General features: G+C 39.7%; 1 protein-coding gene and 1 long non-coding RNA gene across 3 annotated transcripts in view; one reads left to right on the top strand and one right to left on the bottom strand.

The window, feature by feature from the left end:
- The first annotated feature begins 5691 nt into the window (after window positions 1-5691).
- Cad89d (cadherin 89D) overlaps window positions 5692-20630 on the top strand; it is a 73418-nt gene continuing 58479 nt past the window's right edge. For both annotated transcript variants that reach the window (XM_076444797.1, XM_076444795.1), the window contains exon 1: window positions 5692-5901. In XM_076444797.1, coding sequence (XP_076300912.1) covers window positions 5893-5901 — 9 coding nt within the window. In that variant the 5' untranslated portion in view covers window positions 5692-5892. The remainder of the gene's footprint in view (window positions 5902-20630) is intronic.
- On the bottom strand, window positions 16159-18902 carry LOC143219193 (uncharacterized). The gene is made up of 3 exons (XR_013011270.1): window positions 18220-18902; window positions 18005-18131; window positions 16159-17874 (listed from the first exon to the last, which is right to left on the bottom strand). It is a non-coding gene; the product is annotated as an uncharacterized LOC143219193 (long non-coding RNA).

The following is a 20630-nucleotide window of genomic DNA, read 5'->3' as shown; positions in this document are numbered from 1 at the left end:
TTAAATCTTACAAGTATTTGCGTAGATGTTAAAAATTCACAATCACAAATTTTCAGGATTATCTGTACGTGGTTAGGAATCTGTACGGGGCTAGGAAAAATTATTTTATACTTTTTAGTCCATTTTAAAAACGTGGTATTTTTAAAAAATTTATTTTTATATTTGAAATTTACTTCAAAGGACAGTTCCTTGACTGCTACTTAGGCCGTCCACACACACACGGGTCGATTGTAATCGCGTCGTGAAGTTCGTACGTCTTGATCGTCATGTAGCGATTGCCGTCCACACACGGGTCGATTGTTTCTCAGTCGATTTGTGTTTTTCAAACATCAAGAAAAAGAATAAAAAAAAATTTTATAAAAACGAATTAAACCGACATCGAAAAAGCGCACTAAAAAAATGCACTAAAAAGTATGAAATAATTATAAGTATAAATAATTATGTGAATACACATTTAATTTTTAGTCGATTTAATTAATTAATTTATTTTTATTTATTTAGACTTATCTGTGGTAGATAAGTAGATGCTGGTAAAGAAGGAGACTCGATTTTCAACAGTCTATAAGAACGTACTGTTCCATGACATTATCGTCATCTCTATGTTCGACAGAGAGTAAAAGACACAGTAGTTGGTTTATGTTCTAGAAATCTTCTCTTTCAAATCCATAAATTTTGAAGAAAAAATTTGTTCACTTTAATTCTTGATCGTTACAGGAAAAGTTAAGATTTCGTGCGAAATGTACTGTATTAAATCATGAAGACTCTTAAATTTGAATAGGCAATTCAATTAGAATAAGAATTTATCCAGTCATATAAAAATTCATATATAAACGTACTGAGCAAAATTGTAACCAACGTAATGAGAATTTACTAAGGAACATTCGAATGTTGCTAACACACCTGTAGAATTTCATCACATTCCTTTACTTTTCTAAATATCTGTATTTCTATGATACGTAAATAAATTTTTAATCTTCTCAATTCACAATATTAATCTCACTCGACGTACATGAACAATTATCTATTACATCTACTATGATTTATTCTTAGGAAAGTACGTTTGTGGAACAATACGTGTACGCCAATATTTCCCACAAACATTCCCAGAATGAAACGCACGCGTTCCTGAGGGAGAAAAAAAAGATTTGCGCGCGGTGTCGTTCCCTTCGGTATTCGACTTGCATTCCCCTTTCTTTAACCTCGTTTCCACGCAAAACTCCATTGTTATGCTGTGTATAGGCATACGACGGCTAGAATGGGCTATAAGATCCGAAAAAGTTAATTCATTCATGGTGCGTCGCCTCCTCGTTGTGCCTCTAGTAAATCACAATATTTCCGAATAAATTTAAAGAGAAAGACCGTCCTGCTCCAAATAGGCAGTCATTGCTCACTGTATACAACGAATCAATTCCCACTGCTTGTACAGGGTGCATAAGAAGTAATGGTCATCGTTGCGTTTGTTAATTGGACGAGGGTATGTCGGAAGGACTTTAGGTTGAGAAGTGGGGAAACTGTCAAAGAAATTTCTTTTGGTATTGGTCACAGTGTTGGGCAATAAATAAATTTATTTAAATAAAAATTTATATAAAAAGTTATTTATTATTTGAGCAAGTCTAAATGAATTATTTAAAATAATCAATTAAATTGTATTTTTTTATAGGCAGACGTGCCCGACCACTGGCAGTATACCTGAAAAGGTTGCCATAGCAGACAAAAAACGAGCACCTGTTCATTGTATATACAAAATTCAGGAAATAAGAGAAGACGAAAAACTATTTATATGTGATTTCAACCACAATCCAAATAACAAATAATCTTTTATTGCAAATAAGAAATAATAATTTATTGCAAATAAGAAATAATAATTTATTTAAATAAAATGTTTAGTTATTACTTGCAATTAACATCACACGTTTATTTATTATTTAAAATAAAATTTGCCCAACACTGGTATTGGTATACAGTAGTGGACAAAAGTTTAAGGACGCTCTAAAAAAGACGATAACTATTTTAATGTTGTACTATACGATCTGAACTTTTCTGGGAAGCTAGAGCAATTAGTTTACTACAGGATGTGGAAAGAAATTTTTTCAAAAATTGCAATTGATCGGAATTGTAGAAAAAATACTAAAAGTTGCGCTTTCAACTTTTTTATGTGGGCCTATATTGAACATTTAAAAAATAGGTTTTGTCGATCTGTGTCAATTAAACTTATTCTGAAAATTTCGTAAAAATCGGTCGAGATTGCAATGAGCTGCAAACGTTTAAACATGGCAAAAATTGCAGATTTCCATGATTTTCGAGCTCTAACTGCAATAAATCTGAGGATTCTTACATCTTTCAATGCCTGTCGTTTTTTCCCCGAATTTACTGATTTCGATGAAACTTTCACAGTGCATATAATTGACACAGATCGACAAAACGTATTTGTTTAAATTTTCAATGAAGGTCCACATAAAAAAGTTGAAAATGCAACTTTTAGTAGTTTTTCTACAATTACGATCAATTGCAATTTTTGAAAAAATTTCTTTCCACGTTCACCAGTAGTAAACGAATTGCTCTAGCTTCCCAGAAAAGTTCAAATCGTATAGTACAATATTAAAATAGTTATCGTCTTTTTTAGAGCGTCCTTAAACATTTGTCCACTACTGTGACTCCACACAATCACATTTTGATAACTTTAACAGCTTATATCTCAATAACTATTTGCTTGCGACATGTGGCTTCTTTCAAACTTTTTCTCTTCTGAGTGGAAGGTGTGTTGACGTAAAAAAACAACTATACTAACAATTTTCTTCGTTATATAAAATGTTGCGGCAAGTTTCTCTTACAAATGTTCACCGATCCAGAGGTGTCGATTCGATAGAACGGATGATTATTATCTTTTCATACACCCTGTACAATCTCATCATTGTAATAAAACAGTCACAAGTCTCTTTATACAGGTTTTTTGCAGCCGAAATTCACCTTTAACCTATACTGCTACGCGAAGTGTTTCTTCGAAATCGGATCGGTGAGAGCGTTGGCTTACTTTCCGCCAGCGACGACTGTAATCATCAATTTGTTTATCAGTATTATTCATTACGGCGAGCACCCGTCCGTGCCAACATCAATTATCTTACTTCCTGTCTTCCCAATAATTAAAATAAGAACGTCGGATATCTAGGAAACGTTCGTTCATCTCGGAAAAGAAATCTGAGAGGCTGATTCCTCGTTTCTATAACGAAGACGATCGTCCACACGTCGTCGTTTCTGGGCGAACGAGATTCTAACGACCCGATCAACGATGTACAACGAAGTCTACGCGATCTACAGCACTTTTCACGGAAGAAAATGTACTTTTACCGTGTCGCACGCCCAATTACTGAACTGAATCGCTTCCCGACTGCCGATTAGTACGGTAATAGGAACATTTTGTCGAGATATCGCAATTACCGCGGACACGCTTTAATGATCAAGAACGGGAGGATAATGGATTACGTTGGATTATCGTACGTAACCGTCGCTGGTTATTACGAGCATGTTCGAAAACGCTTTGGAAAGTGGTGTTCGCCCGTGGTTCTTCCGATGGATGAATAAAAACATCTTCTCTCGTTTACTAAATGGACGTAGTTGTCGAATTGAGACCTGCGGAGAAAATTAGGCGAGACGAAACACATCTGATATGACATAAGCGTATCGCGATCGGTTCTTGTTCGCTATCGGATACACTGTAACGGTCCGAACTGGCCGAGTGAAAGCGAAAGGTGTCCGGACGAGTATCGTTTTTTTTTTCTGACGGAAGAAGAAACGACAGAAAGAAAAACGAGGAAACGAACGGGTGTAATGTTAATTGATACTTGACACGTGTACGAAATGGAACGTTTGTATGTGCACGCTCTTCTCGCAGTGGATTGCTCGACGATGGGGTCAAACGTTCGTCTAAGTCGGGATGATTATGTAAAACAGTTATACACAAATCAACTTCAACATTTTACAAACCAAGCGCTGTCTTTCACGCGGCTTAAAAGTGAAACTGCAAGTTTTTAATAGTAGAAGAATGTCAAAAATTCGATATTTTTGCGAAGCATTCATCATATCCAGCATTCTGATCGCATTCGTTGTACATGTGTTATCTACTTAACCTTTGCACTCGGAGTATATTCTAATTCGAAAACAAAATTTTTCTTCCGGCCTGAAACATCTCCAATTTTATATGATTTTCTGAATTTGATCGATGTAAAACTGATATGAAATACCTCGTACAATACTTTCAGTAGCTTATTCATTTAAATTCTAATAATTATTTTATGAATAATAAAATATTTAAAAAGCATATGCAAATATGCACGAAAACTATGATCAGAACTAATACAAAGAGATATTTATCAGTTATGTTTTAATTAACAATTTATTTATACGGAAACACCATAATTTCGGTTACAATAAGTTGCTAGTAATTTTTTCATGTTTTTAACACTTAGTCGTTGGCGTTTGTCAGTTAATATCGACTTATCACAGGATGTAATGGGTGCATATTTATATTTGTTACAATAGCGTTGTGGTACATTAGTTGACACATTTTCGTTATCCTCACGAGTTTAGATATTTCGTATAAACCAGGATTCCTTTTTAACACTGCATCTATTTTAACACGAATTTGATCGCCACGTTTACCAGGAACGGCTCTTAAATGTTCAATACAGAGTCCACGAATATTTTCATTGAATTTGTTAAGGGTAAACCGACAGTCTCCAGTCTGTTTATTCTGGCTGGAAGAGTTTGTAAATGTACTTTTATAAACGTCAAATTTTGTGCAACTTACATATGTCTGTCGCAACACATTCTGAGCTGTTGCAATTGCAACGATATCATTTTCATCAAAATCTTCGACTACCTATTTACAGAAACAAAATAAAGACTGTGAATTAATGATTTTACTGTTTTCGAATGTTAAGGGAAAAGAATAGGCGAATCTCTCTTTAGTTTTATGAAAATTTTCGGCATAAAAGTGGAGTCAAACAAATCGCAGCAAAATACAGTGAAATTATATAAAAGAAATATGTAATATATATGTGCATATGCACATGGTAGAAAACATATGCAACATGCAAAATAATATTTGCCCATCGAAATATGTATTTACATAAACATCCGTGGTCTACTAATAATGCAACAACTATTTTGAATAATGTTATAAGAATTATTAGTGGCGCCTCACTCTCTCCGAGTCAGCACTCGAGTGAAAAGGGTTAAAGTGTAGGTTACGAAAGAATCTTTTGGAACAAGCTAACAGTGTAAAACAATCGCTTCCAGCGCAACCTTAACACTAAGCCTACCACGAGGGTCCAAATAACCCATTTTAGATTTATTATTTAACAATTATTGAAATTACAAAGGTGTTTTCATAGGAATTTATTGAATAGATTTTTTGTGGCTCCAAAATATAAATAAATTTAATCTTGTTATTTTTATAATACCATACACACATATCAGACACGTTTGATGGTCGGTAGGTTTAGTGTTAAAGGGTAAGAAGGCTCGAGAGGTTATGAGAGAACGGTTCGAGGATCTTGTACGGAAGAAGGGGCCGTCGATCCTGGCGATCGCTCGGCACCCGGAAGGAAGAAGGAACGGGTCACCTCATCTGCGGCGAGCAGCGGATTCACGGTGGCCAGGTGAGCACAGGTAAATACACCCGGTCCAGTGCACGGCTGGCCGTCGACTCGGCAGGTAGAGCGCGTGCTGCACTAGCAGAAGACGGAAGAAGGGGGATCGAGAGAGTGCGTTCAACTCCGTAGATCCGCGCGTGATCCAACGTTGCGGCCGGCCTTGACACCGGCTCGATCCACGGAGTAGAAACCAGCACGGGGATGACCGGGACGAGGATGAGGACGTTCCCAGACGACGACGATGACGACGGTACGTGCACATATATATATATATATATAGAGAGAGAGAGAGAGAGAGAGAGAGAGAGAGAACGTCGTTAAATTCCTGCCGTTCGAAGGATCGACGTCCTTCATCGATCATAGAATCCATAACGAGCCGAAAGATTGCCGAGAGAAACGCGGAAACCAGGTTACCAGGCTGTCGGTGGCCTCGTGATCGGACCAACGGAGAAAACGGGGCAGCAAACGAGAAGAATAAGGCGGAATATTTATTCCAACGGCCGATCGAGTGTGCAGCCGCCGGTTGAATTTCAAATCGAGCCACTGTTTCGCGTTCGCGGACCGCCTTGTTCAACGACGGGAGACGATCACCGATCATTTTACAGCGATCATTTGTCTCGAACGGCACCGGTTGCTTCTCGACTCGAGACCGACCGACCAAAACCCGCTCCGCAATCTTTCGTAACAGTATTCGCGAATATGGTAATCTCCGTTCCTATTTAGACGCCGGTTTTCCGCGGGGTTAATGAATCGATCCGCCAACGGGAAGCTTGTTATCGCTGTGGTATTATTTTTATGTATATTTTCTACTCGCGCGCACTGGAGCAGCATTCTAATTGCTGGGATTCCTGTGTGATTCACTGGAGGCGCTCAGGAATTTTTATTCTATTCGAATAGACATTTAATTTTTATTGTTCTCTTTGTTCCGTTGGGTAGCGGAGATCTTACGAGTGTAATTGAAGAATCTTCGCTACACTTTGACTGCTCACGTTTCGTGTGAGATTATAAATATTAAACTTTTTACTTAATACTTATAATGTTCCTTGATCCACGTCGATTAAGGTATGCATTACTGTAAGAGAATTTAAGCGATATTACTACGAAGCATTTACGCTTCGCGAGACGTTGTAGGACCGTGAGAATGCTCGGCGTTGTCTTGCGAAAGAAATGAAAGCCAATTTGAGAGGCGGTTGTGGGCTGGTTGTTGATCGACACGATCTATCGATCAATTTCCTTCCTCCAGCGTCGATTAACAGGTCGCAATCACGCCTCATTTCACTGTAATTATCTATGCATAATTCGATCCTGACGAATTCTGTTCCTGGTTTCGTCATCGCTTTGTGTATTCAGCTGTAGATCGAATTGCACGATGTACAATATATACAATACTTTAAATATCAAATGGAAACTCGCATACAATATAATGTGTACTTAATTGACCGGGATAAGCATAATTGGACGCAGCACAGCGAAGTAGAACATTTTCTACGAACTGTTAGCATTCGAATTACAACCGGTCCAGCGTGTATATTTTTAGGAACGTGTACTCGCGAAATAAACCCGGGTTTAAAGTGGTAGTGCCGGGTTGTTCGTGGAAATTTTAATTTTTTCCGGTTTCATTGTGCTTTCGTAAAAGATAAACTGAACTTTGCCGAGTTAAGCAGGTTGGGCGAACCGACCCCGGCGCGGACGCGCAAACTTCCGCAGTCTGGCCGGAACGCTTTGCGTTGGACGGTATTATCATGCTGATCCTATATTTAAGCGTGAATAATTATCTCGTATGTCTGGCAGGCATTGTGCTCATCCGAGACAAATTCGCGGATTAAGCGGTACTGCCTGCTGGAATTTGTGAAGCGTCACTGTCTTCTTATAACGGGAGCACGATCAAATGTCCAGCGATATTTAAGTGTGTAGATATTCACTCTAGAACGGATGAACATTATTTTTCTTACACCACGTACAGCCGACTGAGTCGTCCCAGGACCGTCGCAATACCGGCCGGTACGATTACCTCGTATCCGCACGAAAGACCGGAATCCCAGGCGATTATCCGCCCGCGGATCGGCTATGAGCATTACGAAAATCGCTGGCAACTCTCTCGCAACGCGTTCAACCGTCCGGCGAACAGTTTAGATGCCGGTTAACGATTCATACGAATATTTTCGTTCCGACTCTTTGGAAACTCGCGGTTCGTCGAGCGGTGAACAGGTGCCGGTCAAAATGCACCCTCTCGAGACATTCGTTCAAGATATAGGGGCTGTTTTAGAGACATAAAGAAGTCGTTACAAGTTTCTGTCACAATATTCATTTCCACAAACGAATCCAGAGACTACGTAATTATTTCGAAGGTGTGGAATAAGAATTTTCTAAATAGTTATAGACATGCATTATAATCTATATTTGATAAAAAGACACAGAAGCCACTTTAGCAGTACTTTTCATTAACACTAAACCTACCACAGCACCGGTCAAAATTATCCATATCCAACAAAGTAAAATAGGCACGTAAAAAATCGAAGGCAAGGTTCGTTGGGAATGCTTGAAACACGACTGGCGCGTGCAATGTTTTGACACCCGCAAAAGCTCATTTTCTACCTGCTTTAAAAGCATTTTACAACACTTCTTCGAGTAAATGACCATCGACCCTTACCAATCGTTTCATTAGAAGGAAGTGGAAGCAAGTCCCAACATGTTTCGCGCTATTCTGCGAAAATGTGATTTTTTATTTTTCTCCAGCTAGATTCGCAATTGGCACCACTGTGCGGCGAGGAGATCGGACGGTGCGGTAAGACGTGGCGCGCGGGTTTGAAATAACGACGTTGTGTTACAACGGAAGTCCTGATGACGTCGCGTATCCGCTTGGGAATATTTTGGCTTCCGTTTCCTGCCGAAAGTAGTAGATCCTGCATGAGGGGAACGCGCGGCGCGGTCGAATTCGGTAACTTGCCACGCGGTGAATTGGTGTGTTACAAAATAATTAGTTGAAAAACAGTCGCGTTCATACTCACGTTTACGATCACTTAATGATCTTGATCGGATATTTTCGATCAGGTTTGGCGCGACTCCACCGATTCTCCTTTCTTCGTGATGGAAAGCAAACGAGTTCCTATCAGAGACACAAGTTTTATCAGTGACCTGTCTTTCCCACAACGTTATTCCATCATGTAATATTATGTAACTAAACTGCATTAAATTAATGGCGATTGTGTAACGGGTGAAAGAACAACCATGTTTAATGACGATCTCCATCACCTATTCTGCGGATTGAACACAACTTAAACCTTAATCGGAATACTCCGCGATGGTCGACGAATCCACGTAGTCAAAGGGTTTTCTCGAGGCTGTTGCCAATTGCATAATCGAATACGGCACAGCTGAAGAGCTGTTCCGGAGCGGAGCAACAGTTGAAAACCGGCGGAACTGGCCTGCGAATTAATTTCAACGCGTAACTAGTTCTCCGTCGACCGGGAACCGAGCGTTTTATCTGCAACATACCTCGCGAAAGGGCACTGATACACGTGCGAGACTGCGAACCGACTTTCTGCAGCCGGAAAACTGTATTTCACGATTGAGAAACTCGGCCGAGCACAGCCTGCAGAAGAGGAAGTCGCTGCCGATCCAAAAACCGAGCGAATCGCCGCGTTTCTTCGAAGATCTGCAAGTTTCGTTATTGAATTTTCTTACAAAAATTCTCTTATGTGTTCAGAGACGTTCGAATTTTTCAGTAACATTCTATGACTACTCGATAATGATTGTCTACTAGCCACACCTTATTACATCCCGAGGCAGTTCAGCATTAAGCGATATTTTTAAATGCAAATCACACCGTCTGCGTATTCTTAATTTAAAGGTACCTCGGTTTAATATCGTGGAAAGCACAATCTGGGTAGGTTATTATCAAAAATCGATCATTTTCGAGATTGGACGTGCCCTTCGTCTAGGGTGTGACACAGTTTCGGGAATCACCTTGTGCATAATATTGTCTATGAACTTAATTCCTCACGGAGTATGTCGTTTAGCGGCATTAAATTTTGGACTTGACCCACTTCAACGCCCAAGTCCCTCAAATTTATAGGACTTCACAGGTACTCGGATCTATCATACTTCTTTCGATTATGGGAGATTTGAACACAGGAGCTGTTAGGCGCGTCAATGAATAATCCATTGAACATTTCTCTATTTCTAGAAATTTAAGGGATCTCGTGTGTCAAAGAGATTATCATATATTCACTGAATCTCGATAGAATTGGTTTTCATAATCGCTCAGCTTCGATGTCGGAGCTTTAAAAAAAAATGGTTTGCGCTTTTACAATAGTGCTGGCCGCAGAATAAAATCGATTAACTGGTTAATAAGCTCATTTGGAGCCGTACGCCATTCTTCTCGAGGACAATGGGAAAATCCGACGCTGCATACTTCTTCTGCTCCGGTCAGAGAATTGTTGAAGAAAGGACGCAAGAAAAACCGCATTGCCTTTTTCTCCGACCATAGAACTTAGGCTTACTACGAGTAGAGCGAAATTAATTGGCCAGTTCTTAGACGATCTTACGAAAATTATGTCTTTATTTCATTGTTCGAATTGATTTGTTTCCACTCGATAATAAGCGAATTTCGCACTCGTGTGTTCGTTTAATACAACAATAGGGATCTCCCGTTTACAAACGTTTCTTGCCACTGGCTTTTATTGTGTACTTTCAGCATTGCGCCCACGTTTGCGATCATTTCCGACTAAGAATCGTTCCGAGCAAAGAAAGGAGAACAGTTTTCATGAACAAACCGATCTGAAGGCCTACTTCCGAATCCTTTTGTCCAGTCTTAAAAGCATTCAGATGGTTTCGTGTCATTCGGTCAAACATCGAATATTTGGATTTCTCGGTCGACGATTCTCCCACTGAACTCTCAGATCGCTCTGTAATCGAATACCGTAACGTTTATTATATTCTATCGCGTTCGTAATATCACTGGCAAAAACTAGCCGGTCGAACGAACCGAGTTTCGATCATGCTCATCGCTCAGGACCGCAAATATTTATACTGTCCATCAAATATTTAACATAGAGTCCATCGTTTTATCAACATTTTTGTTCAAGCGATCTTTAACTTCACCATGTTTTTTCGGAATACGAACCCTATCGGTCGAACAGTTATTAACTTTCTCCGACGCATCGTAAACTTGTCTTCACGACTCGCGTGCCGGCGATAAAACACCGCACGATTATGAAACTAATAATAGCTACATAAAATTACGAAACTCGATAATCCAAGATGAACGGATTAATTCGGTTCCTTTGGCGTCCGTGCATATTCGCGTGAAACCTGAGAAAACACGATAAACGATAGAATCGATCGCGGAGCTCGCGTCTAAACGTTGTTAGAATTGTTAAAATGGGTGCTGCCCTCTTCTGAGAGTGTGTGTGCCGTGAATACGAAGTGACAATTTTCTTTAGCAATGCCGCTATTTTATCCAACACGCTGCAGACAGAAAGCTATTCGTTTGTACACACAGAGGAAGGTCTACGAAATAAATTCTGTACTACGAAGCTCAATTGATGCGTAAACTCAAATTTTTCGAAAGTGTGACATGCGTCGCGCAGTGGGACCTTTCGTCCAAATCGAAGACAAAATCAAAGAACTTTCGATGGAAATGAGGCAGAGCGATGAAATTTTTTTTAAATTAAAGCTGAAACTTTGCAGAATATGGGACAAATAGGGAGATCATGGTCCGAACGTTTTATAACCTAGAGAAAATTCGTTAAACTTTCAGAATTTCAAGAAAATTGCAGTTTTTTCAATACCACGTGCGGAAAAATTTTTTTTTAACATGCTACACATCATTTCCTGTAGATTCTTTCACGTTGATTTCAAATCTGGTCCCAAAATTTGTCTACGACCTCGGTATTTTGCAAAATCGATTTCTTGAAATTCTACATGTTTAACGAATTTTCTCAACGTTAAAAAACGTTCGTACCATAATCTCCCTATTTTTCCCATATTCTGCCAAGTTTCAGCTTTAATTTAAAAAAAATGTCATCGCTCTACTTCATTTCTATCGAAAGTTCTTTGATTTTGTCTCCGATTTGGACGAAAGGTCCCACTGTGCGGCGTTGTTCTTTGCAACCACGGATATTAAGGGGTATGTGCCTTCACAATTATCATGTCTCGATAATGCAAAGATGGGGGTTTCCAGTAGCGTGAAGTGAAAACGTCCTATTTTATTATTTTTACGAGTCGTAACTTGCATTATTCGGCAGCGTAATTTGCATGTAGTAGCTATTTTCAAAGCTGCGACAGCTACATGCTGAAGAATAATGGAAATTACGCCTCGTAAACGGAAAAATAGGACTTTTGAGGGCGATCGCGGTCTAGATCGATCTTTTATCCCAGCCCTTTTGACTACTGAAAAAGTCTGTCTTTGCATTATCGAGAAACGAGAACGCGAATCCCGATGCTTGCAATCCTGGAAAAGAGTCTACCCACTTAAATGTTACACTATACTTCTGGTACATTGTGCAGCCCTAACTCTTGGAAGTGAAATTGTCGGTGCTATTGGTTCACGGCCAGCGGACCGTTGAATTCAGGTTAACCAAGAGTACACGAATCGCCGATGCAAATTAATTAAATGATCAGTAGAATTTTTCCCCTACACACCTGGCCGTTCGATTTCGGATTTGTTTCGTTTCCATAGAAATGGGAGCCAGCCGTTCGTCCGGACGTTCGTTCGACAAAATCGAATCTCTGGTCCCTGGTGCTGCTCGGGGGATTCATTTTGTTGGGCACGACGTCCGATACGGCTGACAAAACAATGATTATCGGATCGATGTTCCGCTCGAGCGTGCCCGTGTCTCGAATAGCTTGGCCATCGCCGTCCAACCGTGGTACGTTTCCGCGACGCTCAAGTAATCATCGGCTCGTCGATCTTTCGCCGGTTCGATATCCGTTCTTCGACCGAATATTCTCCAAGTGAATCGTCATCGTCACCGACTCTTCCATCTGCGATGTCTAACGGTGGTGTGTTCCTTCCAGAGTCAACTAGCACTCGAATAAATCGCTACCTCTTTGTTATATCGGAAACCGGGTTATAATGTAATGTTTTTTAAAATGTAATCCTGTAGATTTTGGCGTGAAAATCCCGAAAATCCAAGTTTTCATTTTAGGAAGGCACTGGTTCAAAGGTTGTGCGTGTTTAAAGTTCAGCGATTGTCGCGGTTTATTACGTGGCGGCAGAAGCACGCGCTGGTGTCGATAACGTAGATTCCGCTAATCAGTGAAAGTTCTGAAATGAAAAATAAAAACGAATACGAAGTTGTCGTCTGTTAATATGCCAACGTAAGGTAGCATTTAAGCAACACGAGTGCTAGTTACACGATTATCAGCCTATATATAATAGATTATCGCGTTTCGTAATCGTTATATCCATATCCACCAGTAATTAGATCGCAAGCTTATTGCGGATATCAGAGAGACACCCCCAATAAGGAAGAAACTCAGTATTCGTAAACGTTGCGACTCGTTCAACCAGTTCCATTTTCTTTCTTCCTTTTACAGTCGCCAACAGAGTAACATTTACGTCATTTACATCAGTTATCAGTTGTGTATAAGAACTTTTTCCTTTTCAATAATTATTCAAACTACTGGAATTTCCTGATTTAAAAGTATCGCCCAACTCGTCAAAGTAATTTCCCTCGCTTCGTGGTTAAACTCGTTGTTTATCGAGCGGAAGGTAAATGAATTGATTAATTCTTACCACGTTTATATCAACTTGCCGTGTTGTTGTATGCGTCAAATCTTGTAGTCGAATTTTCAACCGCTTCCCATAGTCCAATCTTGCTGAAATTTTGTATACACACTTGCCCCCAATGACAATAAAAGTAGAAAATAAAATATATAAAAATAACTTTTTAGAAACCACGCTAAGAAGGAGAAATTAATTTTTTTTCCTCGTTCTCCATAAAATTCCGAATCCAGTTAAGTGATTAATGATATTTTCCCCAAAATTTTAAGCAATTAGTTCAAAATTCCTTCTTTTATAAAATTAGTGTCGGAATATATAGAAAAATGTAATACAAGTTTAAATAGAATCATGACGTTAGTGACTATAAAAATAAAAGCATGGAGCGCCCACGAAGATTACGTCAATATAGTTTAGCGCTCCACGCTTTTATTTTTAAAAATTTTTCCATCTATTCTGACACTAATTTTATAACAGAAGAAATTTTGAACTAACCGATTAAAATGTTGGGGAGAAAAGTTATTAAATATTTAACTGGATTCGGTATTTTATAGAGAAACAGGTAAAAAATTATTTTCTCCTTTCTAGTGCATTTTAATATAAGCGTGGTTTTCAAAAAGTTCTCTTTTTATACAGGGTGTCCCAAAATTCGTGAAAATCCCGAAAGGTGGTGGTTTCTGAGACCATTTCAAGCGACATTTTCCTTTGCAAAAATGTTATCCGCGGCTTTGTTTAGGAGTTATTAACGAAAAACACGGACCAATCAGAGCGCGACCTAGACGCGGGTTGGCACAGTAGTCATGGCGCGCCAACTGTCTATTGGCCGACTGTGGCAACTCGCGTCTAGGTCGCGCTCTGATTGGTCCGTGTTTTTCGTTAATAACTCCTAAACAAAGCCGCGGATAACATTTTTGCAAAGGAAAATGTCGCTTGAAATGGTCTCAGGAACCACCCCCTTTCGGGATTTTCACGAATTTTGGGACACCCTGTACATCTATTCACAGTCGAAGGATAAATGCAACTAATTTTTGGTTTTGCATAAAGATCCTCGGTCCAACAGTGTCTGTCTCATAATAAAATTGAAATTCCGTTCCGAGTGCCGCTGCCATTTCCACAGAGCCGAATTCGAGCTGGTCGGACATTTTGTCGCGGTCGATTTCTGGGGTTCTCGTGCAACAGAGCATAAGCGGCTACAGCGAACCGCTTTTTGGACAATAATCGTCCGGCGAAACTACGCCGGCCTGTCCCCGGTTCGAGTGGAAAAGTGAAAAACCAGCTTCGAATTAGCTCTCGGCCACTTTCCTCGCCGCTTTCGATAGATATTTTAAAGTGCGCGAGGCGTCGCCGCGTGGTCGGCTCTCTGGGTCGGGAAAAATAGCAGATGGCCGGTATTTCGTCCTGTACGCAGGCTACTCACGATTTCCAGTAAATTGCAGTGCCGAGAGTGAGCTGTAGAGTACTTTGACCCCCGCGCGGCTTCTTGCTTTGCAAGAGCGCATCTACGACAAAGCGGGGCCAAGGTGCCGTTTAATGGGGGACAATGGATTGAATAACAAATTAATGCCACTTTAATTCGGACAACGAGAGACCCGGATCAATATGTCTGACCTTTCGATGAGCCTCTCCGCAATCGTAGATCTCGAAATAACGAGAGACCTATGGACAATCACCCACTCAAACAATCGACTATCCGGCGGACGTGATTTTTATTTTCACGAAAGGGGTGAATCCAATTTTTCACATTTCTAAATTATTCGATGTGTTGACATTCAAGGGAAATTATTAAAAATAAAATGTGTCAGTTTTGATAGACTTGGTTTCCGAAAGTGCAGTAATAATAACTGTGAAACGTGAAATTCTATATTCAAGGGAAATTATTAAAAATAAAATGTCAGTTTTGATAGACTTGGTTTCCGAAAGTGCAGTAATAATAATTGCGAAACATGAAATTCTATATTTTCTGAAATGATGAGCGATGTAATATATTGAGTTGCTCGCTTTCAGAAGGTAATTTATTAACCATTTATTTAGATTACCCCGAATGTGGTAATTTCTATCGAGATTGCATAAAATTGTTTGTATAATGCGGAAAAATGGCGCAATACGTGGCGGGGGCGGACCTAACGACGATAGAATCAGGGTAGGCCCCTAGATTCTGGAGTTTATGTCGATACGAAACACGCTACGCTGGAGTAGCTTTTAATACAATGAAGCCTGCATGCGCTCAACTTCTTTCGTGTTCAATGTGCAGAGATTGAGACGACACCGAACGCAAACAATTGATATAGACGCAATTTTCCTATCTTCGTAAGCAGGTACCTCTTCAGAAATGATTTTAATTTATTTCTGACATCCTGTTCGGAAGCGTGATAGAGGAAGATACAGTAAGGAGCATAACTGATTTCACACACTTTAAATCAGAATATAACTTTTATATGAATGGACCAAACGACTTCAAGTTTTCTGTAAGGCTGGAAGAATTAGTTTAGTAAATGATGTCTAATAAATAAGTTGTAAAAATGCATTTGGTCGGAATTGTGAAAAACAATACTAAAAATTGATTTTTACAACATTTTTAGCTGGCCGAATAACGAAAATTCAAAAAAATGTGTTTGTCAATTGGTATAAATTATATACGCTCTGAAAATTTCATTGAAATTGGTTAATTGGTTTACGAATTATAAACGATCGAAAATGGTAAAACTTGCCACTTTATAATACACTACAAATTACCACTTTTTATCGTTTATAATTCGCAAACCAATTTCAATGAAACTTTCAGAGCGTATATAATTTATACCAGTTGACCAGACACATCTTTTGAATTTTTGGCCCAGCTAAAAAAGTTGTAAAAATCAATCTTTACTATTGTTCTTCACAATTCCGTCCAAACGCATTTTTTCAACATATTTTTTACACATCATTTACTAAACTAATTCTTCTAGCCTTGCAGAGAAATCGAAGTCGTTTGTGGTCCATTCATAAAAAAGTGATTCCGATTTAAAGTCTGTGGAATCAGTTATGCTCCTTACTGTAGGAGGAGTGTACACAGAAACGCGATGGGAATTTTGTTTAAAATTCTGCTCCTCGCCGGAGACTTGTCACACATTTCCTGGAGCTTTTAACGAGTTATTGGTTCGAAAGTTCAGCTTGTGCACAGACTTGGCACGCGTTTCGGGTCCCCATGCTTTTCATTAAAGTGAAGTTACTTACACGCGTGCATCTATGAGAAACATTTCATTTAGAATCATTACAGTATAATTGCAGATATTCAATTTGGCAATGGTCGCGGTAACCGTCGCGGAACGGATAAACCTTCGGAGACCGTACAAGTGTTGCAAGGACAGTAAACGGACCGGATAAAGATGTATCGTGTATTGAAGTTGTTCGATGTTTTCCTCCATTTTACAAGGATTTCTGTGCACATCCTTCTCCTCTCTCTTCCGTTTCCATTTTTTCGCAGTGTAGCCGCCGCCGCCGCCGTCGTTTTGTTTTCCCGTCGCAAGTGCTAATAAAAGTATTTTTACGGCTTCGTATCTGCGTTTCGGCGCGTCAGAATTTTATGGCGTTCTGCGTGAACGTATCCCACGCGAAATATCGGCATTAATGTACTCAGCTATGAAATATTAAGCTGGCGCGTATGAAATGTTCGATTTGTGACAATTTCTTTTCCCTATAAATTTTTGTACCTTTTTACTTACCAATTGCCAGAAATTAATTTTCAAAATCGAATATATTTCATTCTTGAAAAAAGCTAATCAAATCCACACAGCTGTTTTGCATATCTCGGTACGTATTAATAAATTCTTCGGTCACCGTTTCGCCACAATTACACTCACAGAAGCGATATGAACGTAGCAATTGGGCAACCTAAATGGAACGGTCGAGGTACAAAAAATTGCGTAAGAGTGGTCGCTACAGCATTCTTTGCGCTGTAATCACTGTTCTTTCGTCACGTGGCTGTCAAGAGCAACGCAGCAAAACCCCGCAGTGTCGTTGACCATAGACAAATTCAAAGTTCTTTTATTGCGGAGATGCTGCACGTAGATGATCTTTTCCGATGAAAATTGGTAGGCGAACCGCACGCGGCGAACAATAATGGTGGTCGCTAACGGTACAGTAGCAGAGAACCGCACATTCGTTTTCCAGCAGAGCTCGGTTAGCCGATCAAATCGTACGAGATTGCAAAGAAGCGCATAATAACATCTGTTACGGCAAAACTTCCGTTCGTGTCGCGTGCGCGCTCTGTAACTTTCGTTCTTGCGCGCACCGGCGTGTACAGCCGTGAGCTATCGCTTATTAAGGTCGACACGGATTACGCTAATCGCCGGCTACCGAAGGAAGAATCGCGTTTTCCTCGGCTGGATCGAAACCTCTCGTTGCCAGATCCGATACGATCGGCGAACGTAGTTTTCCTGGCCCTGTACCCTGTTTCCTCAACGAAGAAAGTTTCTACAGCACACTTTTCAACTGTGCGCATCCATTGTACTTCAGTATCTTTAATAAATTCAATAAAATGTCGTTGAATAACAACTTAATAACGAAGCATTACATTTAAAGTTACATGTTTCAAAGTGACTTAAAATTTTTACAAAAAATACATGAATTAGAGCTAATGTATACCTACCATTCGCATGTTCGTTCATTCAAATATCTCAAATAGCAATCGAGAAATAAACTTATGAAGCCAAGGATTGTCATCCCTCAATTGATCGGACACGTTGAAGAATTTTTATCGGATATCTCTCGAACGCCTATCAATAACAAATTGGTAGAAATTGAATAAAATCTCGACGGGTTTTCCTGGTGGGAGAAATTGCCTCGCGGAAACATTCTACATACTTTCGATCGTCAATTATTAGTCCGGCAATCTCCGGATATTGTAATGGAACAAAGCGGATTACCAATATTAAGAATGAATCACGCCCGCGAGCGATAAATTCAAGCAAGGAACGGGCGACCATTAATTCCTGAGCAAGGTTAGTTTTTCGTCGTTCGTGAAAGCTCGGTGCACACACGCGGTTTATCCATCGCTCGATCGTTCCGCCGGATACTGGACACGTCGTCGATGCACAATATGCTCTGTGTCTCGACCTTGCCCTTCTTTGCGACTGCAATTCCCGGTCGAAGCTGCGCCGGACAGCTTCCAGCGTGCATAGTGCATACGTTCTGCACACACGGGACAGACAAAGTGCAATACGTGTAATATCCATTTAGCCACTTAGGTCACGTTGCGAGGAAACCGAGAAACATCCTCGGAAACAAGTAAATTCGTGATTACGAACGAGCGCGACGCCGACTGGCGACGGTTTCCGGCCAGTTATCCCTCCGCTGACTTAGCGAGCTGCATAAACGCATCCTCGACACGAAATATGACTGTAAGTCGTATATGACTCTTCGGAAAAATCGGAAAAAATTTGCTAACATGTGGTTCGATGCCTAAAACGTGTCAGTTTTTCTTCAGAATCTTTAATTAGGATTGGAGCAAGAAAATCGGCGTGAAAACTGATTTTCCGATTATTCGCCTGCTGGGAGGGAAAGTGCTGTCGTATTTTAAAGAAAACATTTGAATGAACTTATAAAAAAAAAATATATATATATATATATATATATATATATATAACTAGCTGGCGGATGTTGATAATGTCGATAACGCAAACAGTCACGTCGATAATGTAAATTCCTATTGAAATATTGATTAAAAAAGCTGCGACGTTCGTTCTTTTTTGTTGTATTAAAATATGATTCAAAAAGCACTTTTAGTTTTTCTCGAATTCTCCATTTTTCTGGGCTACTTTTCCAATTTTTCTTTCCCTAAAACCTTATTCGGATTATTGAGAAACATTAAAAAAAAAATCAGCCAAATCGGTCCAGCCGTTTTCAAGTGATGCGCTTACCAACGAACAGCATTTGATTTTTATTTATGTAGATTTCAAAATGACCTATTCATTCTACTGAGAAATGAAGAGTGGTGCATTAAAGTAGAAGCCCCGAGCGTTCAAATCAGTCCAAATTGATTATTGCATTATTTTTGTTAACGAAGTTATCAAGGATCGAATATCGACAATTCCAAATACTGTTTGGGTCCAGTGTAAATTGTTGAGTGGTGGTACCGCGAAAATCCCACCGCGAAATCAGAAGACATTAATTTCCTGGGAAGGGAATATCAATGACCATCGCCGTCAACGTCTGTTCGAATAAATGTGCTCGGGATCTCGAGGTCGCCGGGATCTGGAAAGGAATATATTGTGCATAAAAGCAGAAGAGAATGAAACGGTTCATGAGTATTCCGAGCGGGGAAGTTTTCACGGCAAGTGTACCGAAAGCGATGAAATCTACTTCTAGCTTTTCCCTTTTCATCCGTGATCCAGTTGATACCGTGCCACCTGTCGTCGGTGCCAGGTTCGGGGTTAGGATGCGTCCTATAGATCGTTTTCTGTTCCCCGGATGAATTCACCGACACGTTCAGTTTCCATCGACAAATAGTCGGCTCGCCCCCGGATAAAATGGCGGAGGCTTTCTTTGAATGCATTCGTCGAAATCAATTCGGCGGAGGGCTTATTTCGGTAGAGCGGCCGACAAGCTCCCGGGTCCACGCTGCTCCAAAAATTTGTATTTTCAACAAAGATCTGCGCTCCACTACTTCAATATTTTATGGGTGTGAACTTGCTGTAAACGAAACTTGAGGATACTCATTTTTATATGCTAGCTTTAGACGAAATTTAACCCTCTGCACTCGAATGGTGACTCTCAGGCGCCAGTAAATTATATACTTTATAATTATTATACTTTATAATTATATACTTTATATGCCTTTTTTATTTTTACATGTAACCTTGTAAATTATAATCTTTGGAATATCTTTTTTGCATATCATTTCATGGACCAATGCTCCTAATTGATTATAAGAAATCAGGTCGTTTGGTACAATTATAAAAAAGTTATTTTGCGTCCGAATACTTTCGTTACCCACTGTGTTACTAATTTGATGTGCACAATGTAAAAAAGATTACATAGAATAGGAATGATCTGGGTTGAAAGAAATCACTCGATTTTCAAATGAAAATTGCTTCGAGTCTAAAAATCTTTAAATTAACATTGAATAAAAAGTTCGCTGCTAAATTGCTTTAACGTTACGTCCACACGGGAAGAAACATCACGCTAATTTCTGTCAGACAGAAAACTGGTCGATGTTGCTTCGGTGTGGACAAAGCTTCACACTTCAATATCTGACGATGATGAATTCCAGGTTC

This window comes from Lasioglossum baleicum, unplaced genomic scaffold (assembly GCF_051020765.1).
Source record: "Lasioglossum baleicum unplaced genomic scaffold, iyLasBale1 scaffold0021, whole genome shotgun sequence".
NCBI classification, from domain to species: Eukaryota; Metazoa; Arthropoda; class Insecta; order Hymenoptera; family Halictidae; genus Lasioglossum; species Lasioglossum baleicum.
This window is presented reverse-complemented; position numbering and strand designations above follow the sequence as displayed.